This window comes from Crinia signifera, chromosome 6, assembly GCF_055691185.1.
Source record: "Crinia signifera chromosome 6, ASM5569118v1, whole genome shotgun sequence".
Taxonomy (NCBI): Eukaryota; Metazoa; Chordata; class Amphibia; order Anura; family Myobatrachidae; genus Crinia; species Crinia signifera.
The window spans coordinates 182,062,237-182,088,587 of NC_139222.1; the positions used below are offsets into that span (position 1 = coordinate 182,062,237).

Genomic DNA, 26,351 nt, shown 5'->3' on the forward strand with positions numbered 1-26,351 from the left:
ACTTACCGAGTCACACAGAATTTGCCCCATTGTTCAGATTGGCATGTAAGTAAAACTGGCTAATGGCTGTTGGATAGAGAAGAAGACCAGGGATTCTGATCACACTGTGTGAAGATACAAATTTAACACACTTTAGTTTTCCCCCTCCCTGATACTGTAATTGTTCACCTGCATCAATGTGGGAGAGAGATCAGAGCAGCGTCCCCTGAGACGTCTGTGTATCTCCTCCCTCTCCCCACCAATCCTAATATCCATTTGGCATGAGTTCATTAGACAAGCCTAAACTTCTTGATGGATCAAAATTCTGCTACCAACCTGTGCCACAGTAATTCTGCAATCAACCTGCCTGCTATTTATACAGGAACCCTGACAATTGCTATAAAAAGTAATGGGTTTTCCTTGTCACGACAGCTGGAAAGTCAATTTGCATTACACCATATTATTCTACTGAAGCATTTGACTATCCAACCAATGAGCAAAGTGAGGAAGGAGTTAATCCATTAGCAGCACATTATGCTGGCGATATCATCAGCACAAGAGGATGGACAGAGCAGCTGTGACAATGTAACAGGGATATATGGGCAGGAAAGTAAAGATTCTTCAGACCGTGGACTTCCCTGGTCCATGATCGGGAAACTTCTGTTTTTTACGTATGAGAGGACCGACCCTTGTGACGATGTAAGTACCGCTACTCCGAGCTTCACCAAACTTCTGCATAAGGGGCGAAGCGTACTGTATCAGATGGGTGTAACATGCTGAGATGTTTAACAATATAACAAGCATCAGTGGAAACAATATCTCTGGATATGGTGTGAGACAACATTAAATGGGATTTGATATGTTACATAGCCAAACAGCAACAGCTCTTAAGGTAAGAAAGAGTTAAAGAGGCAGGTTGTGAAATTAACATTTAAAAAATAGGGTAGGAATACAGACACTGCTCGGGTAGCAAGTTAGGCAGTATAACCGTGGAAAGGGGAATAATAAGTTCACTATAGTCTTTGTTTGGGGTCCCCTTATTGTCACATAAGGAGCAGTCTCTACTGGGGCTTTTCTGTGATCCCCGGGCAAGGTAACAAACTGGGGTCCTAAGCTTAGAAAAAGTTGGAAACTATTAGGAAAAAAATAATGTAATTGTTTCTGAGAGGAATACAAATAATAATTAAACATTTGTTTATGTTATTCTGCCTTGCACCAGACTGATGAACTGTGGGTAGGCTATCAGCAAAGGGAATCCCGGCACTTACCAAAATATTACACATTATATACTGTATGTTCTCTCTCCGTTCCAGCTCAGTTTGAGCTGCTGTAGATTAAAAAATCACTGCTAAATAATGATTGTACCATTATTATTATTATTATTATTATTATTATTATTATTATTATGAAGGAGAAACATAACTGCATGTTTCTAATGTTATACTCCTAGGCAAGATAGGGGAGGGGATGGGAGGGGCAGGGGCATACTACAGTGGGTACAGGTGGTGTCATTGACATGACACTGATGTCTGAAGGTTTTGAGTTCCACCGCCCATGCACCCAACTCACATCGAAGGCAATTCCAGGGGGTGCAATCAGACTGTTCGCCCCCACCCATAGCACTGCGCAGCTGTAAATACCCTCCCCCTATATTTCCCTGGTGATTACTTTCGCTCGTAGATTGTGGCACATTTACTATGACTGCACAGTTTTGGGCATCATGGCTAGCATACAGTACAGGAGGCAGAAGGCGGAAGTGGAAGATGCATTCCAGTTTCATTGAGCATTTGTGCATTCAGCATGCACAAATATCTGCAGTGATCTGCAACATAGTAAGCTAACCATGTCTAGGGTCAGCCTAAATGGTCTATGTAACTTTCTCCAGGTGCATGTAACATGAAGAAGTATTCTTACGTGAGCCCAATCATTGGTGAAAGCTCCATGGATAAAGTGCGCAGAGGGGATTCCACTGATTTCATCTTTTCTTTCATTGTTATTAGGGGAGGAACAGTGACAGTTTTCGCATCATCTTTGGTTTCTTTTTTTAGTTACTGAGAAAAGATCTGAGTGATGAATTGCATGTACATGTTATTGTTTAAATAGCAAAATATCAAGTGTCAAATGGGCCCTATATATGTAGTGATGTGTGCCAGCAATGGGTGATTTAGCAGGGTGATTCCCCTGTGAGCTTCCCGGACTCTAGATCGCTCAGAAAGTGTCAGCGATGTGCACCAGCGATTGTGCTGAGCGATGTAGCATGGGTAATTTCAGGGAATAAAAAAAGGATGGATATTTAAATATTGGCTTGTTATATCGCTCATTGCCCATCGCTCATAGCCCACTACAAAAATGCTGTGGGTGATGTGCAGTCTCTTCTGAGCGATTTCACACACAGCGATGTAGGGCCATTTTCTGAGCAATGTAGTTAAATTACGTAAAATCGCTCAGGAAATGGGCTGAAACCTCTACGTGTGTAGGCCCCTGTACTTTATTATATCTCTTGCTGCATTTACTCCTGTAGTCTGTTTATCAGGGGGGAAGACAACCAGTACCTTTTCCCTGTATGTGTAAAAGTGACCACTTACTGCAGCAATAGTGCTGGGCTGCCCAGGGGTAGCAGGAGGCTCTCTGAACCCTCACATGCAGCTTCCAGATTCTTCCAGTATTGTTTTATCTTATAACTGAAATTAAGGATAATACAGTATATGTCCCATTTAAAGGTTATTGAACCGCCCATTGTGGCCACTGAAGTGTATTTTGTTGCCTATCACTGATCTATTGGGCAGAAATAAAACATCAGTCGTAAATGTATAAAAAAATATATATATTTGCAGAATGGTTCCGCTGAACCCACTATGGTGCCCAGAAAATTCTATTTACATCCCTGGGCAGGGGCATTAGATGAAATGCATACACTGAGATACACATACACACAGACACACACACAATATGTAGATGAAGATTTTTGAAATATGAACATAAAGCTTTTAGCAGAACTATGTGATTTGTAAACTCTTTGAGAAAAAAATGTGTGCTATAAAATTAAATAGGACAGTCTGCTGAAAGCTGGAGCCCCAGCATACCAGTCTGATGATCGTGGCTTATACCCAAATGCTTGCACATTTTACGATCAATTTGGATTACAGCAGTGTTTCCCAATTGCTGTCCTCAGGAACTCCCAGCAGATCACGTTTTCAGGGTTTATATAAACATGCACAGTCAACGCTGTGTACTTGGCTAGGTCAGTAAGTATCTCACCTGTTCCACAGAAGTAAATCCTGAAAACATGATCCCTGGGAGAGTGGGGTTGCCTGGATTGGTGAAGCACTGTATAGCAGTGATACTGTAACAGCACAAAGTGTAAATAATATGGAATAATCTATCTAATTTACCAATTCATTATTTGCTTTCCTTCTAATGGACTGATGAAAGCATATTGCTCATTAGTTACTAAGGTAGTGGTGATATGTCCAATACTAGAAAATCACTAGTCATACAGATTCTACCTTTACAATATAAATCAGGGTGAATGATCTTATCTTAATGTGTCCATATACTTCTGCGACTTCTCCCTTTACCGCTTGGCAACTTCGTGGGCAGTAGAACTTGGTATGCAGAGCCTTTTGCATACAATGTACTGTATGTGATCCCAGCTAAGTCTGCTGGATGCTGCCTGATCCGACAATCTATAGTGCATTCCGTGCAATCCACAGCTCCGATCATTTGTGCATTTTTTACACTTTTTATGCAATTTCTCGGCCCGATGTGTCAGAATTAGATGAAAAAGGCCCAAATCATACTAGTGTATGAAGCCTTTACCCTTTCTATATGTCAGTACAGCCAGGCTTACCAATAAAATGATCTATAAGTTACTGTTGCATCATTGCAATTTATCCATCATTTCTATTAATAGATCTGTAATTTGAGGATTTGTCCCTGGAATTATCCCTGTTTTTCAGTATGTCTGTCCAAAGACACACTGGAGATAGGCCCTCTCATCAGCCATCCTCACAGTTTTATATAAGGCTGGTATTTTGGATCTCTCTCCAGGGGGCTCCTGAGGCCCCAAAATGCCTTGGTATCCGTATGAGAGGTCAGCAGTTTGTAGGTCGACAATCAATATGTTGACACCAAAAGGTCAACATGCACAAGGTCGACATGGCATTGGTCAACATATAAAATGGTCAACATGATTTTTTTTCCTGATTTAAAAAAAAAACTATTTAATTCACACAGACATGAAATGTGGCAAGCACAGCCAGTGATGCAAGTGTGGCAGTACGGGGTGGTACAGTGTACCGCTAAAACATATTGTGCAGGTACCCCATACCGCCATAACAAATGACCCGGAAGCGCTCACTGTGCATGCTGGCATCTGTAAATGTCGGGGGCGGGGTATGCAGGGAAGACGTGAGAGCCGGCCACCACTACCCACAACCCACGGTGGCCGGCTCTGTGCAGTGCACGCTTTCAGGGGAACATCCGGTAGAACAGAGAGCGGGCAGCCAGTACTTACCTGAGGCTGGACCCACCCACTACACTGAGAGCGCTCCGCTCATAGCCCTGCTCTCCCTGCTCCTCTGCCTGCAGTATGCTGTCTCCCCAGACCACACTGCTCTGTGGCCTGCTGTATTCACAAGCCAGGAAGAAGAAACAATGTTGGGTGAGTGCTGTATGTACTGATTGAGGGGGATGTACATAATGTGGTACTACTTCGTGTAATATGGGGATAGGGGGTGCTGTGTATAATGTGCTATAGTGCTCTGTGTACTTGGGGGAGGGGGGCTCTGTATAATGTGTTACTGTGTGTAATGTTTTGATGGTGGTGTGCTGTGTATAATGTGCTAAAGTGCTCTGTGTACTTAGGGGAGGGGGGCTGTGTGTAATGTGTTACTAAGTGTAATATGGGGGTGGGGGGTGCTGTGTATAATATGCTAAAGTGCTCTGTGTACTGGATGTTAAATGGGGGAGATGGGCTGTGTATAATGTGCTGGGTGTAATATGGGGGGCTGTGTATAATGTACTGTAGTGCTGTGTGTACTGGATGTTATATGAGGGTGTGGGGTGGCTGTGTATAATGTCCAATGGTGCTGTGGGGGAGTGGGTAAGTATACTTACCAGCGGTCTTCTGATCATGGGCATGCCATCCACTGGTGACATGTACTGGGTGTTATATATATGGGGAAGGGGGGCTGTGTCTAATGTAACGTAACACGGTGGTGCGTGTACTGGTATATGTACGTTTGTGTGTATGTATAGGAAGAGGGTCCATTTTCTCAGAAGTCCTGGGTAATGCAATATAGTCCCCAAAACTCAACAGTTAGGGAGGTTAAATAATTAACAGGTTAAGGGGCTGTAAATTTGTTTATGCCCCTTTTGTCATGTAGCCTCTCCCCCTCGCATCATATGGCCATGCCCCTTACCACACCTGGGCGTCGCCCATTTTTCAATACGTGCCTTCGGTCCACACAGTCCAACTAAGACATTTTTTTCTACTTGTGCCACCGAGCACAACAGTAGCAGAGTGAGGCACCAGGCCCAAAAGATGGCTAGCAAAGAAGGTTCGCGGTACACTCATTTGGAGTCCACATGTTCAGGGGTTGACACTGACACCAAAAAAATATGAAAAACTCATGTCAACCTTTTAATGTGTTAAAATTTCCCATGTCAGCATTTTTCTGGAGTCAACGCTTTGTCAATGTAGACCTGGTGCATGTTGACCTTTTCTGTCCCTTTGATGCAAACCCAAGCACATTGCAGCTATTAACACTTTCCACATGCACAGCAGGAAAGCCACACATGTGCAGCAGCTGAAATGTGTCCAAAGGTTGAATTCAATAATCCGTATTGATGCAGTATCTGAACCCAGGGGGTGGGAGGTGCTACCGCCGCGAGCACCCGGCTTCGGTGCCACACTCACCGCACCATTCACCGCCATGCTGAAGCAGTCACGGGACCAAGAGCGACCAGCGGGCGGCCGCGGCCATCTTCAAACTGGTCATATTTACTGTGGGCTGCACAGCCAGGCCCAGGGGGGAAATTGACGGCCCGGCCAGGGGGGAAAAGCGGCCAAATCTGGACCGGCCCAACGGGATATGGCCCGGTTTCCCGGTGGGCCAGTCCGCCCCTGGTGTCATCTCATTTTGATGATCCATTTCAGCCAAGAATCAGACAAAAAGATCAAAGATTAAATGAAATAATAGTGATCCCTGTATGGAAGTAGACACCAGTTAGATTTGACGTTTGTACTGTTTCCACCATTTACTTTTGCATCTCTGTTTTTGAAAACAACTGTTTTAGGGATAAGGAGGTTGAAGACACATATGAATAATATCTGTGCAAATGGAAAGGTATTACAGGTTTGTGGTTCACAAATGAGCCAAAAGGTCAAGGTATTGCTCTTTTGTAGTAAATTATGTCTCTGTGGACAATCTAGTTTACAGAGTGCCTGATTCATAATTATATGCTAATGCATTCATAGTTACAAATGTATATGCTGCAAAAATGCAAAATGTGCCTGGATTTGTATTGAGTCACTTTGCTAGTCCTAAGGGCTGTGATGCAGATTAGTTAATTATTTATATACTTCTGTTACTTGTGCTAGCACTGCTACTGCTTATCACTCACCTCTATATGACCACCTCCCCCAGACCATTACTATGTGGGAGTGGCCTGTATAGTAATTCTACATGTGTACTCTCCCAGAAGCTGCTAGAGAGTTCCAATTTTTCAGGTAGTCTTCTGCAACATTGGATGAGTAGAATGACCTCGCGCATCCTACTCCAAGAGAAATAATGCAAATGCCTACACATGGGGCAGGCTGGACAGTGTAATGGTTACCATTACTGCCTCACAGCGCTGAGGTCATGGGTTTGATTCCCACCATGACCCTAAGTGTGCAGAGTTTGAATATTCTCCCCGCTTGCGGTCCTCCCTGCTTTCCTCCGGGTACTCCGGTTTCCTCCCACAATCCAAAAATATACTGGTAGGTTAATTGGCTCTCAATAGAATTAACCCTAGAATGTCTGTGTGTGTACATGTGGTACGGGAATATAGATTGTAACCTCCACTGTGGCAGAAACTGATAAAATTATCTGTAAAGCGCTGCAAATATGTGTGCTCTATATAAAATACTGGTAATAATGAAAAAATAATGACGTTGTTCCCTGCCCCATCCTCCAAATAGTCCAGCTGCATCTCCTCTCCATGCTTCTCCCAGAGAGCAGAGTACTTTAAAGTTAGCAGCAAGTACGATATTAAGTATAAACAAAATGAAAAACATAACATGTGTCTCTTATAAAATTATCTGAAAACATAAAATGAATGTATAAAATGAATATTCTTCTTAAATTACTGCAATTAAAGATGCTAGAAAATCAGCCTACAGAACTCCCTGTTTATCACACAATAATTCTTTTTTCTCCACCTGGAGCTTTCCTGTCAGTTGGAGGTGTGATAAAACTCACACAATACAATTGCTTGGAGGTGTTGACTAGTGTCAATGGATATCAGTCATGTGATTGGGAGGGAGATGTTAGTAAACCTCTTAATGGCTGAGGATTGCCCTGTGCCTGCCTCAGTGATAATTAACATAAACCATAAATAAGAATAAAGCAACAAAACGGGGCGGGAGGCTGGAAATACACAAGCAGAAAATGCTGGTCCAGCCTTAAACAAACCCTAAGGCTAAAGGCTCCCAAACACTAGTTGTATCCTATTTCCCTTGAATAACATGGCAGCTTCCCGGGCGGCAGAATCACACAAAAAATAAGCTGTATATTGCATACGATATATCATATGCATCCCAGTCATGGCTGCTGGATCCAATACATCTTTGTGGCAGTCATGGTGATCTCTGGCTCCGATACGATGTGTGGTCCTGGAGGTAAAACCCATTTAATTTGACACTTGTCATGTGTCATGTCAATTCATCGGAATTGGGTGAGAAAGGCCCAAATCCCACTAGTGTATGGGTGCCTTTAGACTCCATTTCTATAGGACAAGCCCTAACACCTGATGTGTAACTGGACCTGCCCCAGCCTGCAGGAGGGTTACCCCTTCAATACTATCATTAGGTTCTGCTAAAGCGAAGAGAAAGAGAAATCTACCATGATATCATTATAAAACACAATTTCAAAATCAATTTTAATGTGGTTTGATTGACTAGAGATCAGTTTAGGATATCCATTTCAAAGGCACATGTTCATTTACAGTATTATCAATATCTGGCCTAATTCACAGACAGACACTATGGCAGCTGCACCTGCAATTGTACGGAATTCTAATTGGAGGATGTGCAAAATTAATAATAAAAAAAAGCCTGCAGCCCTGACGTACACCGGAGGCACATCAACTGTGTACACATTCCCAGCGCACGAACAGATCCAGTGATATTCATCAGCTTGATTAAATCAGTGGCTACACATCGTGGTATTCTGAGAGAGACACTGGAGGCCCGTTGCTTGGAAGAGTTGCATAGCATTCGTCAGCTCTACTTTTAAAAGGGAATAGAGGGAATACTGTAGCTATTAGACTATTATTTTTGGGATTTGTAGTTCAATTTTTTGGTCTGATATGGGTTCAATTTTCAATTCAAATTTTAGTAGATGAGGGGATTTTATATTTGTCTATGTAAAAGTAATGATGTTTTACTGATATTCGATTTGGAGTGGGACTTTAGGTTTATACTTGATTTTATATTAATTTTACAATATACCCCTTTTATCTCTATCCACTTTATCTATCTCCTAGCTTTTATAAACCTCCCACCAGGTGTGAGCATGACATCACTCAGAAGGTGACATCATTTGAGTTGTGGCCAATTCCAGTACATAAAATTAAGGGCTTTTAAAATGGTGGAAAACAACTCCTTAATTTGTGTCATACTTGCCGACCACCTGTCTGCTCACCCGGGGGGTGGGGTGCTGGGGATAACAAGTCAACAAAGTGGATGGGGTGAAGGTGAGGGGGCAGTACAAGGGCATGGTGGCTATCACACATTATTGTAGAATTGCTACACCGATATATAATGCAGATATTACTGGCATTATACAGCCAGGGGTGTGGCTAGAGGTGCCCATATACTGCCTGTGACGTCTCGCAGCAGTGTATGGACACCGGACAGAGTGCAAGCCGCCGGGACCTTCCCCGCGGCAGGAACACATGCGATCCATTGTGATCGGCCAAAATCGGACCAAATCGACTCGATGTAAGGGGGCCTTAAGATGACACTATTTAGCAGCCAGATCCAGGTTGTGCAGGGGATATTGGGAGACTTGACTATTATGGGGGGCGGGGGCAGGAGATGACCCATTCTTGGGAGCTTCCCATCCAAGCTGGGATAGTAGGCAAGTGGGAGTTGTGCTAGTCACCAATAAGCTAATTAATTTTTTGAGCCTAAAAACATTGGGGCAGATATATTAAGCCTTAACAAGAGATAAATGCAAGGGGGAGAGATGAACGTCCAGCTAATCACCTCCTAACTGACTTTTTTCAAACACAGCCTGTAACATGGCTGTTAGCAGGTGATTGGCTGGACGTTTATCTCTCTTTATCAACCTGGCATTTATCTCTTGTTAAGGCTTAATGCATCTGCCCAATTATAACTAACTTGTTTCCCTCCCTCTGACAGTGAGGATTTCCCCGGCGCGTTGAATAGGGTGAGCAGCCGGCGCATTGAATAGGTTGAACCCTATTTCCCAGCACGTTAAATAGGGTAAAATGGTGAGAATCACTTGTTTTTGGCGATGCTCGCCATTTAACCCCCTCGTCGGAAGCATTCAATACACCCCACAATAGTGTATGTGGGCTTTCCTTTAGCCCTGGTGGATGCTCCATGCTGCCATTTTTCCTTTAGCTCTGTGGTATGTTTCACAGTCCAAAAAAAAAACATGTAGACTTCAGATTCTAAATTTTGATACCTTTAACACCCATGTTGGCATCCAATAGGCAAACTTGAATGTTTCATTAGGTCTATATTACAGAAATCACAGGGAAAACATTGCCCAGAGCAGCCTCAGTGCTCTGGAAAGTCAAAGCAGCAATTGTCTAACATTTAATAATAAAGCAATGCAGCATTAAACTCAAATGAACTAATGTGTTGGCTATAAAAACTGCCAGCTATCCTGCTCCTTACAAGGGACTAAAATCTAAAGCCAATCTGGATGAATTTCAAAGCAATGTCCTGCAGGGAAGTAAATCAAAATGAGTAATTTGTGATCCTCATTTCCACAGGCTGCTCAATTCAGAGAGGTTCCTAGGAGTTTATATTTCATTTAAATGTTAAAACTAATTACAAGCACTTTGTTTTTCTCCTGCTCCGGTCAGACTCCGAGTGCGGGAAGGAAGTTGGTATCATCAGAGGTTGTCCAGTACTTATCACATGCACACATATCCTGTGCGAGATAATTGTCTAGCTGAGCACATCATCTGTATCTCTCACATCCACTAATTGGCTTCTTTCATATGAAGAAATGAATCTGTTTGAGGTTAAAAAGCAGTTGCTGCTGTCTTGTACCATAGGTGCATAATAGCAGCTGGGCACCTCCCTAAACAGAGCATTGCTGCATCTTCGATGACAGTGTCTGCTGTGGACCTACTGTAAATGTATCTATTAAATGATGCAAAATCATGGAAGGAACACAGTTTCATGAAAATATCCGGGACCCTCCTGGCCAATCTGGGAGGGTAGGCAACCTTGGCTATAGTGCATACACTACACACTGAACAATTTTAAACGATAAAGATAATTTGTTTGCTTTACCACTGACCAACTTGTTTTATGAAAAATGTATCTTTATCTTTATAATTGGTACTCCCTGATATGCACCCAGGCATGTACAGATGTGAAAGGGGGTCGATAATGACCCACTGGAGTGTGCATCGTTATCGTTCCTACACAATGAACGATATGCAGGATAATATTGTGAACAATATCATGAATATGGTCTGCTTTTATCGCATAGTGTGTACACTACACTGTAAGAACAAACCCACTTTGGAAATACAGTTGTACACAATGTCACAGTTTCCTCAGTGATTTCCATAGGTGTGCGCTATATAAACAGGTGTTAATAAATAAATGAGTCCCTTATGTACTGACAGGTTGAACATTCGGGCCGTAGTATTGATTTCTCAGATGTATGTAAATGATAGATGCACTTTAAAGGATACTTCATTATGCTGACACCTCTAGGACATACTATTATATAACTACTATTAATAAATCAATTGTAGGTGGACACATACCATTTGGCATACACATCCGCACATAATAGGATGCTTTTCTCTGGAATGTTATTTGAGTACAGATATGGTTAATTACATTGTATGGCAAAAATACATCTATTATACAGCTATGCTGCTTACCATTTGTCCATTTTCCTCTTTAGAGCTGTAGAGGTAAATTTACTGAAGCTTCTAAATGACCAATAAATATGTCTATTATTTCTCTGTTGCATCCCAGAAATTGATAAACATAATCTAAATGGTTGGGCAACATCATTTCATTGGATTTTTAGAAGCTTTGGGTCTTGCCGCACTGTGTTACACATGAAATGAGGTTGGGCGGATCCTGTTCTGCAGGATCCAGCCACACAGATACATTGCTGAACGTGACCTGCTGTGCCGTGATGTGTGGATGCAGCCTAAGCAGGTTTTTCAATCTCCCGCCGCTATTCCCGACAGGGGAAATAGCGACGGGGCCCTATTCAATCGGCAGGCGGGATTCAGTGTCCCGCCTGCCGAACGCCAAAGAGGGGCAAAGGTTGCGAGATGCCATCGGAAATCTTCGAGCTGCGGCTGGGAGCTCAACAATTCCCGGCCGTTCTCGACAGAACGTGCCCGACTGCTTGTAATGTTGGGCATGTTCTGCCGAGATCCCTGTTCAAAGCTGTCGGAAAGACAGCATTGAATAGGGCCCCGCCGCTATTTCCCCTGTCTGGAATAGTGGCGGGAGATTGAAAAACTTTCTTAGGCTGCATAAACAAATCACAGCGCAGCAGATCACGTTCAGCGTTGTAGCTGTGTGGCTGGATCCTGCAGAACAGGATCCGCCAACCTCATTTCATGTGTAGCACAGTGCGGCAAGACCCAACGGTTGTGGCCACACCACTAATGTGTGGCCAACCACATAGAAGCCAGTGTACAACAGAACCCAATGCACCGCTATGTGTAACTGCAGCCTTACCCTGTTGTCTACAAGGGTGATGAGCTTGGTAGCAAATAAGTGGAACTTTCAAATGTTCTATATAATCAAGTTGTAGCTTACTATAGGCAAACTAGGCACACAACAGGACTACAACTGTTTTACGCTTATTCTGTTATCAATAAAAATAATATACATACACACAGTTACTAATGTTGCAGTTACTTATACCAGAAGTATGGGATTCAGGGCCCTACCAGGTTTGGTGATGGCACACACCCTTCATTCATATAGATGCTGGCCCACACACCTCTGGAAATGCCTGTCTCTAGCGCCCACATGCACCAGACTTGCCAGGGCTACACAAGGGAAGGTCTGCTAGGGGACAGTCACACTCACCATGTGTCACAAAGGTTCCTTCCTGTGTTGTGGTGTTGTCTTAGTCTGGTTGCTAACTATAGTAACAGAATTAGATTCCCAAGCGAACTATCTCTGTTGATCCCGGTCCATACACATGCGCCAATCCAACATGTAACAGATCTGTCCACCAGACATCAACCAGTATGCCTTTCTCCATATTCCCAAAATTGGTCCAGCTCAAAATCAAAACAGAAACCAAACTCAGTTTTGCTTTGCATACTAGTAGTAAATGTGACTATCTTCCTGTATTCAGAGTTGTCCCATGTATGTGGCTTCACAGCTGGCAAGTTGCCACCAGTTATACCCACTGAGCTACAGATGTAGTTGTGACTGAGATGTATACAACTCTTAATTGTCCATAGTTGCTCAAATTTGTGTATGCATGCTCCAATGCACAGAGATGGTCGCTGATGAAAAGGAGACTCTGCTGGGGGAGCCGCAGTGGGAAATAGCTGGTCGCAGGAGCATACTCCTCCGACCAGAGACCATTAGGGGCTGAACACAGGAGCACGCACCCGGCGATTTATCACCCACTGCACATACAAATCACTGGCAATATGGTCTCTCAGTGACCATATTGCCAGCGATATCTGCTTAATATCACCCCATGTGCACACAGCTTAATAAGGCAATATCTAACTTGAACAAATCTGTCCACCTATCTTTCCATCAGATACAGTATTTCCACCACCATGCTCCTTCCATTTAAAACCTTTCAGACCTTTCTGCCTGACGATTCTGTACATGCATCTAGCAAGCGACACTCTCTTTGATTGTAGCCAGACTGAAACTCTACAGAAAACACAATGCAGAACAAACCTCTACAGTCAAATGCGAATGAGATAAAAAGAGTGTGTACAAAGTTTACAATTGTATAGCTTCTGAATAATTTACCAGTAGGTAGATGATTACCCACTTAAACTACACTGCTTTTCACCACAGAGTAGACACTTTCAACACAAGCTAAGTGCAGCAATTCCTGTAAGACAAGACAATCACTGCTACCTCTCTCTCTCTCTCGCCTGGGTTTCTCACTTACAAAAGACAATCACAAAAGGGAGTTTTGCAACCAATTGGAATAAAGAGTTTTCTATTGCAGAATAACATTATTTACATGAGAAGATTGACAGTATGGGCAGGTTAATACACTGAGGGAAGTATTTTGTGTTTCACAAGAGCTATTCCATGCAAAATTACTATTTCACACCTACCCTGAGATGGTATAAACCAGGGTTCATCCTATACTTTTCATTGGGGACATTTTTTAACTCATGAACTTTATTTCCATAGATGTGAGACTGAGTGTAAACCCACACACTGAACTTAGTTGCTAATAAGTACATTTTAACTTATCTAGAAAAAATTGAGTGTAAACCCACACACTGAACTTAGTTGCTAATAAGTACATTTTAACTTATCTAGAAAAAATTGACAGACAACTGAAATGCCATTAAAATTGGTCAACGGTATTTATTTTAGAACACTTTAAATAAATATGGTGGCAGAAAAAAAAGAACGGCCAGTCTATCAGCAATATTACATCTAATGGTGTGTACACACGGGAGCAATATTAGGTAAAATCGCTGGCAATATGGTCGCTGCGCGCTCCCGTGTGCTTTCCCTGCTGGTCGCTGGTCGCTGGAGCATGCTCCTGCGACCAGCGGCTTTCCCCGGCAATCACTGTGCCGGGAGGTCAGCGCAGCCCAGTGCCGCTGCTCCCTCCCTCCTCCCTTCACGGAGGTCAGCGCCGGGGAGATCAGCATTGATCTCCCCAGCCCAGTGCCGCTGCTCCCTCCCTCCTCCCTTCACGGAGGTCAGAGCCGAGGAGATCAGCATTGATCTCCCCAGCCCCGTGCCGCTGCTCCCTCCTCCCTTCACGGAGGTCAGCGCCGGGGAGATCAGCATTGATCTCCCCAGCCCCGTGCCGCTGCCCGCTGATCGCTGATGAAAAGGAGACACTGAGCAATATGATTGCTGGCAATATATTGCTAGCAATATATCGCTAGCAATCATATTGCACCTTGTGTACACAGCATTAAAGCTGATCCCATGTCCACAATATCGCCTTTAATTCCCCAATTGGCCATTTGCCAATGAAACTGTTGAGGCTCCAACTCTCCCCCAAATACACCATAATAGAGCCAGCGAGACAGCTAAGTGGCCAACAGACTGCTATTCTTTCCCACCACATGTAGGTTGACAAACCCCAACAGGCAAAAGAAAATAAAAAAAATAAAGAGAGACCGAATGCCTGAGGATGGGGGCGTGAAATCCAGGAAAAAGAGGCAAAATCTATCTAACAATTGACTGAAAATGCCCTCAGCTCCAGCCTAAACCACTCCCTTAAACCTATTTGGCTAAACTCCCTAACCTGTTAGCCCTACAACCTCATGTGTGGTGCGTCCCCAGTCTCACCCTCCATAGGAGTTTATATTTGCTCCTGCTCATTCCAGCACTCGCTCATCACTCTCCTACTGAATGTACAGGAGAATCACAATTTGGTGCATTCTCCATAATTCCTAAAGCCCCCCTTGTACTAGTCTGACTTGTCCAGAGGCCCACATTTCCCCTGAGCTCCCCGGGAGAGCTCACTAACGATTTGACACTTGATGTGCCATTTTTTACATGGGATAAATCGGATAAGCAAGCAGGAGGAGGAGTTTGCAGGTGAACACTAAATATAAATGCTAAACCTATCAATATCATTGCTGTATTGCATTTCAGAGATTCTTAGCATAATGATGGCCATAATTATCAGCTTGTCCACCGCATCCAGGTTACCTCAATAGGACAAGTCCCTAACACTACTCTGAGACAGGTCTAGGGCACGGGACCCCCCAGGCCAGTCCAGCAGAACCACCCCATGGCATCACATTGGTGTAAAATTAGTAAAGGGATATAAGGAATATAAGGGATATAAGGAAAATTATATGTGATAGGACTGACATAAGTAAGAGGTAATAATAAAGTGTGAAGGGTGCTATATACTGTATATACTAAACAAACTAAAGAGGTGATGGAAAGTGTATGATATGATGCCATGGAACAGCCCAGCCACAGCAGCCCAAAGAGCCCTGCGCCCCAAACACAGAGCCCACAGACTAACACTCAGCATATATATATATATATATATATATATATATATATATATATATACAGGGCGGGGTGTATTAAGCTGAAAATGCGGTAAAACCCCCATTTTACTGCATTTTCATATGTACTAAAACCCGGCCGCACCATTACCACTGGGCAGGGTATCGCCAAATTTGGATACCCGGTAGAAGCCTATGGGCTTTCTTTTGCCACCCGCTGCCTCCGCCGCAACCCCGTTGCCTCGCCGCCCCCCCCCCCCCTCTCCCCCTCCCTCCAGCTTACCTTCCTGCAGGTCCTCCTGGACCCCAGAAGGTAAACCCCTCCTCCCCCTAGCAAGGCAGCCGGACCTCCTTCCGGCTGCAGGGGGAGGAGGAGGCGCCGGGGACAGCCACGCTGAGCTGTCCCTGCGTGAGGGAAGCAGTAGGTGGCTGGGAGGTGATGGAGACCCCCTGCACACCACAGTACAGGTATCGCGGGGGGCCTCCGTCACCGCACCGTGATGCCAGACGCATATGTTAGTACATATGCACTGGCATCACGGAGGCCGGGCGGCGATGTATATTAATACATCCCGCCCTTACCCTTATAGTGCCAAGCTGAGTGTGCAGTCTTGAGTGCAGGACTCCAAGGTACTTAAAAACAATCTAGGACAGGTGGGAGGGGTGCTAATCAAGGTGGAAGACTTCTCTAATTACTTCCAGTGTGTATACATACACATTATATAGTATATAGGGGAGACTGCACACCCTGGACATGGGAGGTGCTACCTGCTGAGACTTGTGGTGCAGCAAGCAGGAGGAGGAGATTGCAGGTGCACACTACATGTAAATGCTAAACCTATTAATATCATTGCTATATTGCATTTCAGAGGTTCTTAGCATAATGATGACCATTATTATCGGCTTGTCCACCACATCCAGGTTACCTCAATCAGACAAGTCCCTAACACTACTCTGAGACAAGTCCAGGACACGGGACCCCCCAGGCCAGCCCAGCAGAACCACCCCTGTGAGGATCTACGATATACTGTATGCACAAAAATCACATAAAGTCTCCAAAATTCCACTTCGCTCCAGCACCAAGAGCCAGAACAGGTCAGACAAAACCCTGACAGTTCTCACACAGAATACTGCAGGACTGAAGGCAGGTGTGCACTGGAGCTGGCACCCAACAGCTATCTGATCACTGAGAGCGTGCCTGGAGTAGTCAGACAGCTAACCTCGGACAATTTCGGCAAGCTTGCAGTCCTTTAGAAATGCCCTTTATGCAGTCTTGTCTGCAGGACCCATTCAACTATCAGGGCCCCTGTGACCCACAGTGCCATAAGCAGCCATTTTGGTTTCCTTGTGGCAAATCCACTACTGCATGCAACAGTTTATACGTATTGAGGTGGTAGACACCTAATGGATTTCCAGAAGCAAGTACTAATGGAACTTTATTATTTTCCACAGCTGGCAAACTACAGTTTACCCCAGACTACCACAGAGAAACAATTCCGCTAATTGCAATGGAGACATGCATAACGTGTTTATGTTTTGGAGTCTGGATTTACATGGTTGATCTGGCGACAGTACGCATCATTTTTGTTGCATCTCCAAGTTTTCGTTTACTGAGACGAGATCACAAAATTGTGCTTGTACATTGTTAGGAAGTTTTAGCTAGCTTGGCACCATAAAAATAGACTGTTAATCCTGTGTCCTGTATCTGTGGTAAGGCTTTCTCTGGAATATCTCCAGCCTTTATGCTAAGTGCATGAGTCACTAGAGGATTCAGAGCACAGGGTTAATCACATTCTCTTGGTGATGACCCAAAAAGCTGCATTCCGGTTACTTTATAACGTTTAATCTCCTCAGAAATGTTTTGTCTGTGATTTGGGAACTCTTATGAATCTTTTAGAATATTACGCAAAATGTTGACCAATACTGATATGCAGATTTATACTGTACAGTATGTGGTCAACTTAATTGTAATACTTTTGCATAAACATCCATTTGCAGCCTTGCATGCGGGGGCTCACAGACCTAATACACCTCTTTGGTGTCTTAGATCTGCGGGTCCCTGTATGGGGAGCGGGCGGTCAGCTGACATATGCTGACGTCAGCTGCCCGCTCCAAGCACCAGCATCACCGGCACACTAGCATGGGAAAGCACAGTGTTTTCATGGGGACTCCCATGAAATGCTGGGCATTACCATGGGTGCTATCCCTCACCGCCACCCCACTCCCCCCGCCAGCACTGCTAGGTGTGAATGGGCCGGCAAATAAGCAATGCACGGTGCCCGCTCGCACAATGCAGCTAAACATCACTCCCCTGTGCGAACAAACTAGAATGTGGGTCTTGGGACCAGATTCTCTAAGCTTCAAAAGTGATAAAATGGAGAGTGATAAACAGCCAATCAGCACGTGCCTGACATTTTTCAAACACAGTCTGTGACATGGCAGGTAGGAGCTGATTGGCTGGCTGTTTATCACTCTCCATTTTATCACTTTTGAAGCTTAGAGAATCTGGCCCTTGATCTTTTGTGCATTTGTATTATTTCTTTGAATTGTATGCCTTTAGAAAACATTGTAACTTTCTATAGTGCCCACGCCACATATAATATTGAGTTTGCATTACCGCACTTACTAAAATTGGAGTTGTACACTTCAGCCTAGGAATCACAAGAAGTACGCCATACAGTATATGTTACTTATTGTCAAATAAATTATGTAAAACAAACATTAAAAAAATGTGCAGCCCCTCTTAATTCAATCCCAGAAATATACAGTAGCCTAAAAGTTTGTCTACTGAGAATATGGGGACCGCAATGGGCCTGCTTTACCTAGTTATATGTATTTGCTTATTGCACAACGAATACTAGCAGCCCCTGTGGACTTAGGCAGAATAATAGTAAGCATAGACCAAACTCCTAGAGGCAACGGAGGTGCCTGCTTTTGTGTCCTGAATAGGCACCAGCATATACATCAGCACCTATGTGGTTCAGAGCAGGATCCAAGTGTTACCGCTGATTTTCCAATGGAGCTCTGCGGTGCACCCTCTGCTGTGTACAGTTAATCAGCTATATCCAATGACCCGTGCCAAGACCTGCAATAGGGGCCAGATGGGCTCCCACATGGCAATGCTCAGGCTGTGCTGCAGCAAGCGACGATGCACCTGATTTTGCTGCAGGAGGGTGAAATAGGACCAACAATGAACTCTGATTCTACGTGCTGCAGACGGAAGAATTCATAAGTCTGACCCTGACCCACCAGCCATTGTCACATAGCATAGATAGAGCCCTGCTAATTGAAAGAGCTATTTATATCATTCTGTAAGTCTTGCGCATTATGGGGGTTATTCTGGTTCATTCGCAAAGGCAAATTCCTTCTCAAATGGACAAAATCATGTGCACTGCAGTTGGGGCAGATGTAACATGTGCGGAGAGAGCTACATTTGGGTGATTTACTTTGTTTCTGTGCAGGGAAAATACTGAATGCTTTATTTTTACACTGCAATAAAGATCTAATTTTGAAGTAAAACCCCACCCAAATCTAATTCTCTCTGCACATGTAACATCTGCCCCACCTGCAGTGCACATGGTTTTGTCCATTTGAGAAGGAATTTGCCAATGCGAATGAACCACAATAAGGGCCTAAGTACAACAAGATATCAAGAGTGAATCAAATAAAAAAAAGTGTAACTGCTTTTAGAATAAAACATTTTGCAATGCAAAGGGTTAGTTTAACTTTTTTTGCTTGCATAGTAAATAAATACTGGCAGCTTTTGCATGTAGCCCACAAATGTTTGTCAGCTTTTTTACTGAAATTTAGATTCGAATTCAGACCCGCTCCTAGGGCGTAAAATTCGGCCACATGTCCGATGGTGGGGGGTTTGAGCATGTGCGTTCATGTGCATGGGCAAACCCAGGGAGCAAAGGACTTCAGTGAGTTTCACACTCGTCAGGCCGTTTGCTCCAAAGGAGGCGGACAGGGCGGACAGGGGGCTGAAGCAAGGGAACACCCAGCATTTTATGGGCATACCCATAAAAAAACTAAGCGTTCCCCTGAGAACGCAGGCGTGGTGTTGCCTGCTCGGAGCGGGCGGCTGACGTCACATGACATCAGCATCCGCACTAGGGTGGCCAATCCCGGGATCGGGATCGGGATCGGCGGGATCCCGGGATTTGGCCCCCAAAAAGCCGGGATTCCAATCCTGGGATTGGAGTTTCCAATCCCGGGATTTCGGGATTAGACTGCGCATGCGCAGTCTAATGCCGGGCAGCGTCTGAGCTGGTGCTCAGCAGCTGCCCGGCTTCTCCCGTCCCGGGCAACGCGACTCTGCGCAGCGTGACAACGTCAGAGGTCACGCTGCGCAGGCCACACAGGCTGCCGGGCACCAAAAGACAAGTCCGCCCACCCGCACTGCTGCTGAGCGGACCAGGCAGAAGACCGCGGACCAGCCCGCTCGCCTGCTCACCTGCCCACCAGATGACCAGTCCGGGCTGCATCAACCCAGGTCGTCCCTCCCACCCTGGCTCCATCTCCCCGTCTTGACCACCCGCTCCACGCATCTGTAAGTAAACATGCGGGGCGGCCGAGGCGGGTTTTTTTTAATTAGGGAAGCCAATCCCGGGATCCCGGGAATCCGGGGATTGGGCATTTTTCAATCCCGAATTCCGGGATTGAAAAAATGCCCCGGGATTGGCATCCCTAATCCGCACTGTATTCAACAATCAGTGGCAGTGTTCTAGTAACACATCCAGGGGGCGGGGCGTTCAGCGGGGTGGCAGGCGGCGCTGACTTATTCGTTATGATGCAAGTATATGCAGCCTAGCAAACAGGCCTGAATCAGGCCCATGTTCTGCACATTTTCCACCTGTAGTTTATCGCAGTTACAGCTCTTGTTCTTTTTGTTATGTTCCCAACTCAGAATCAGCCCAGTATATGCACACTGAAGGATAGGCACCTGCAGTGGCGTAAGTTCGTTCCAGTTGCCCGGAGGCAAGATATATATTGGTGCCCCCCCCCCCACATACAACCCTATATAACCTTATATAAAATATATATTTCTGTTAAGATAGATAGAAATAGAGCACATATATATTTCAGAACTCTGCCACAGAAGCAATATAGTTGGCTTTTAAATAACTTATTTAAATTTCCAGGGGGAGGAGAAGTGCCCCCTTGGGAGCAGGAGCCCAGCGGCAGGTGACTTCATTGCCTCCCAGAGTTCTGCCTCTGGGCACCTGGGAGGAACAACGATGGCCCCAAGGCTCCTGTCTCAAATCCTCCCTTAAAAATAACCCCTGTTTGCGCATGGGCACCAGGCTTCTGCCTACTTCTCCAATCTCTGCATTATGTCAGGGCCCCTGCTCTGCTAGGGCCCATGGAGACTAAAGGTCTAATTTAAGGATGTAGAGATGGAAACGACATATTTAGAGAAAGAGTTCTGTAATCCTGTAAGCTCAAAGTTTATAACTGCTTGTGCCATGCTATGGGTAACAGGGGGTCCTAGGGTAAGTGACCCCATATTTGCTTGTTGCGAGTGACACAGATAGTTTGTGATTGGTTTCTAAAACAAACCTTTCTCTTTGCATCTAAAATTAATGTATCCAAAATAACAAAGGTCAATTGTGAGCACTGTGAGTGTGGCTAAAAAAATTAAAAACAAATATAATTTTTTTTAAGCATTCAACTGAATTTTTGGCTGTTTAGAATGTTAAAGGGTTCAAACGTGCCACAATATGAATATAGAGATATAATACTCTACTTATTATCCTCTACAGGTATTAGTTGGTGACCTGAAGAATGACACAATGAATAAGTCACCAGAGCACATTGTTCTTAGCGAGTACAGCAGTGGTGAGAGGTCTTCTTCTGAATCCAAGGAGCTGGTTACAAGCAGGACTGAAAGCACACTGTACAGTAGCTCAAGAAGTGAGTCTCTTTGGACCACTGTCCACAGAAGTGCCTGGGATACTTATCAGAAGCCAATTATCATCATGTCCATTGGTGGATCAATGTTTCTATTGGGGATTATAATGACCACAATGTACTTTGTATATATGCCAAATGCACCAGTCTCTAAGAACTTTGGACCTGTTGCTTTCTCAATAGGATTGATGGTTTTGATTGTTGGTTTGGTTTGGGTCCCCATCATCAGAAAGAAGAGGAAACATAGGTCAAGTTCGCGGCTCTTCAACCACCAACGACAGCTGTTTTTTCACTTCTAAATGCTTCAGGCACAAGGAGGTTGATATGATCAGTGCCTTCACATGATCGGATCAGTGCATAAACAATATGGAATGTATCACAAAAGTAATATTGCTTACATAATCCATGCCAGAGTCTTTATTGATCTACTCCAATGTTCTTCAAAATGTTGAGGAGAACCTGGATGGTTTACTTAAATGGTTTCCAATATTTCCAAGGTTCACAGGCAACAAGATAAGACAGTCCAGATTATATGAAGTCACAAAATATAGGACATTGATCACAGGAAAACGACAAATGTGTATAAGAAGTTGGACAGCACAGATCTACACTGATGCCTTTAGCCCACAAAGAATTGTTGTGAGCCCTTTGCGAAAGAAAAAAAGATAATGTTGCATTTTTAACTCATAGCTTAAAACATGTTGCATATTTAAAATAACCTTTGGCCCTTATATATAGTTGTATTGTCCCTGAGTGATGCCTGGATGATAACATTGGAGTGCATAAGAGTTAGACAGATCAGACCATTGCATGTGACCATTTGCATGACAAATTATATTAAGATTAATTTTTACAGTTACTTGCACTTCTTATTGATAAAAGAGATATATTTATCCCTGAAAGTGTTCACATATTGGTGAAATAATAAGCAAGGTTTTTTATATTCTTACAACTTTTCATAATTACTAATATTTCCATTTTATTCTGCGAGCTATTTGGAAAATACTGAGAGTTTTTTGCTGTTTTTTTTTTTTGGGGGGGGGGTGGGGTCAGGGTGGGGGATCGCAAATAGTTTTTAACCATCTGCAATTTATGTTGATGGGTTTTAAACTTATGCTGCACCCAGCCAGTAGAAACAAATAAGGTTCACTTGGGTCAAGTAATGATATTGGAGGCTAGTACCGAGGACTACATACATGCACTCGCTGCATGTTCTTGTCTCACAGAGATACCACCACACCGAACATTTCCCTTCTCTCACTCATCAGATATTTTCTTCTTTCCCATGTTGTTTAGAAATCAATACCATTATTTTCAGATAATTATTTTATTCAGCTTTTGCATAGTAACACGTTTTGAAACACTATTAACTCAATCACCAATTTCTTGTTTAAAAACTGACAAGGGTGGGGATGCTCTAAAACAGAAATGCGGTAAAAACCCAGTTATCAGAATTTTACTGCATTTATATATGTTCTAATGCCCCTCCGCCAGGTCACCGCTTCAAAGGAAATCGACGGGTTTTGCTGTTGATTCCCTATAGAAGCCTATGGGATTCTTACTGCAGTACTGTGTGAGGGATCCATCATGGATCCCTCCCAGCATACCTCGCGGCCGTAAATAATCGCATATGTTAGAGCATATGCGATTATTAGGAATGTGGTACCTAGCGGAGGAGTGCGATGTAGGGCGGCAGATGTCAGAACATTCCGCCCAAGTTTTTAAAGGGGGGGATTTTAATGAAACACTATAATTATTATGATGATGATGATTATAATTATTATCATTATCTTCATCCTACCAGCTTAACAACTTTTAAGAAATGATCCTAAATAGTCATCCCTATGCTAATTTCTCATGGGGCAGGGATACTTCTTACTGTTAGATAAGAGAAGGGAGATGGAAACACTTGATTTGATTTTTAAAGGTCACAAAATGATACCTGAAAAGTGCCTTATTTTCTTTTAGGTTTTAAAATGTAACACAAATGTCTTCACTGGCCATATGTGTCTTTGTTATTACTGTAATGACTGCTCGCTGGACTGTGAGTTTTCAGAGCTCAGCGAGCAGGTAAATGCTGCCCCATGCCGACCAAGCGCACAGCTGTAAATGCGTTCATAACCATGCACATGATGGGAAAACCATTCGGAATCAATTATCAACTAAAGGTTTTCCACTCTAGACTCACTCTGCACTGTGAAGGCCGTGGAGAGCAGGCCAGGGAATGCCTGCTGCATTACTGCCCCCAAATGGCCACAGGGTGTCAATCCCCTTGCGAGCAGCCAGCAAAGGCAAGCCTTCATTGGCTGTCTTCATACAGATGGCTCACACATACGCAATGCGAACAATGTGCATACGCGGCCATTCCATAATTGCTTGGGCTGCAAATTCACAGCCCAATGAGTGGGTCTGAATCAGACAAGTGATAAAAAGGAGAGTGATAAACCAACAGCCAATCGGCTCTTACCTGCCATGTCACAGGCTGTGTTTGAAAAATGACAGGTAGGAGCTGATTGGTTGGTGGTTTATCACTCTCCTTTTTATCACTTTTCAAGCTTAGTACATCTCGCCCTAAGCCTTGGAGAGAGAGATAAAGTGGAAATTTCCACCCAACCAGCTACCAAATGTCAATTTTCAAAACACTGGGGCAGATGCATTAAGCCTGTGAAGAGATAAAGTGGAGATAAAGTAGAAGGAAATAAAGCACCAGCCAATCAACTCTTCATTGTCATTTTTCAAACACAGTTGATTGGCTGGTGCATTATCTCCTTTTCTCCACTTTATCTCTTCTCCAGGCTTAATACAACTGCTCCAATGCCTGTATCACATTAGTTAGGAGCTGGTTAGCTCGTTCTTCTCCAAAGCTTAGTACAGAGAACCCTATAAGTTTCTTATAGCTAGTGCCAAAAACATCACAAATACATTTCAGATTAATACATAATGTCATAGGTCATCAGATTTACCGGAGTGTTCCATAGTAGGAGGCCATACTGTTATACTAGTCTTACTCACTGTTATACTAATTTCCCTTTTCATGGACCTCATTCACTGATTGTCACCCCAGGAATAATTTTATTTTGCATTTAGTGGATTAAAAGAACTAACATTAGGTCAATGTTTAAGTTACAGACCCTGACACTACTGTACATAGTTTAGGGAAAATACTCATCCTGTCATATGCATTGTTTTTATTATTCAATGAACCCTATTTAAAGTGCAGGGTATGCTTCACCAAACAGTAGGCAATTCACCTACACCATTCCTCAACTCACATCTATTGTGTATCCCTGACTCTGTAACAACACTGTCTTTGCACATTGTTCTTAAACTCTCACCCTATAATCCTTTCTCCTTCTACTATGACTCCTATGACTACTATGAGTATGAGTGTGAACCAAATAATAGACCTCAGTGTCACATGACACCAATTTACCACTACGATATAATAAACTGTAATTAGTTTGCAAACTCCGTATTATATTGAATGTCAGTAAGCACTAATAAATTTCCTTTTACTCATATAAGAAGTTGATTTATCAGTTGTCATTTGGTGAGACCAGTTCAATTCTACAGTATTTTAAGTTGTGGGTTGACAGTTACAATCAGTAGCGGCTCCAGGGTGGGGTTGCCTCACATTTCAAATTTCAAATAAGGGAGACACACCAACTGCCACCAACTACCATTCAAAAACTGAATCACTGGCAGTTGGCATTGCTTCGCTATTTGAATTGTGTGCTGCAGCCCTTCTTCTGGAGCCACCACTGGTTACAATATTGTTTTGTTGCTACATTGTAGCTTTATATACGTATTTAGGAATGGGCTACTGAATATCTAATGCATATATTACTGAACATTTATAGTAAAATGATGTACTACAGAGCTTACATATATAGTATAAGTAAAATATTTACACTTTCATCAATCCATCCAACAAGCTTTCTGTTCTATCCCTTACAGTAGCTAAAAGTTGCCATAAGCTTCTGAAGAGTTGGATGATTTTCTACATGATAGAGGAAGAAGTCAGTTAAAGAAACAGGTTTGTAGTTGTCTAGATAACAGAAAAGCTTTGCTTGATTAATAACTGAATAGTGATGTCAGTCCAAGCTATGCTTTGCTATTTATTCTTTTTGAATTATAATACCACTTTTTATTAGATGATGTGCACAAGACACTTTTCGTGTTTTATGTTTTGGTTTTGGATCTGGATCTCCCTTCGTGTCTTGGATCGGGATTGGTTTTGCCAACCCCACCCTTTTGTGTTTTGGATTTTGCTTTTGGTCCTGTATTTTTTGTTTTTTTTAAACATAAAAAAAGTTAAAATCGCAGATTTATTTACTTATTAATTATTTGGATATTCGTTTTTCTTTGTTTTTGTTTTTTTTCGGGGGGGGGGGGGTTCTAAAGGAATATAACCTAATTTTCACTAATTTCCAGTCTATTCTGAACTCCTTATAGCTCACAATATTGGTTTTGGGCCAAAAGGTTGCACAGAGGTAGCAGGATGACTAAGCTAGGTAACGCAAGTGGGTGGCACAAACTGGTGGCACATCTAGGAGTGGCACTGCAGTGGCAGACAGGATAGAAGTTTTAAAATCAAAGCCCCAAAGAGCACGTGATGCAAATAAAAGAAGTGCAAGGTGATACTGTCCTTGGACCCTCCCACCCAACCTTATATTGTATAAATAGGACATTCCCACTTTAGCAAACCAATCATTTCAGCGACAGGGTCTGCCACAGGACTGTGGCTAAAATGATTTGTTTGTTTCAAAAAAAGAAGCCATTAATCTATATCTCCTTGCACA

General features: G+C 43.4%; 1 protein-coding gene across 1 annotated transcript; it reads left to right on the plus strand.

Moving 5' to 3' along the window:
• Positions 1–447: 447 nt before the first annotated feature.
• PIRT (phosphoinositide interacting regulator of transient receptor potential channels) lies at positions 448–22,467 on the plus strand. Its single transcript, XM_083145532.1, has 2 exons — positions 448–678; positions 21,402–22,467. The coding sequence occupies exons 1-2, from the start codon at positions 514–516 to the stop codon at positions 21,846–21,848; spliced, it is 612 nt and encodes a 203-aa protein (XP_083001658.1). The 5' UTR covers positions 448–513; the 3' UTR covers positions 21,849–22,467.
• The last annotated feature ends 3,884 nt before the right edge of the window (positions 22,468–26,351 follow it).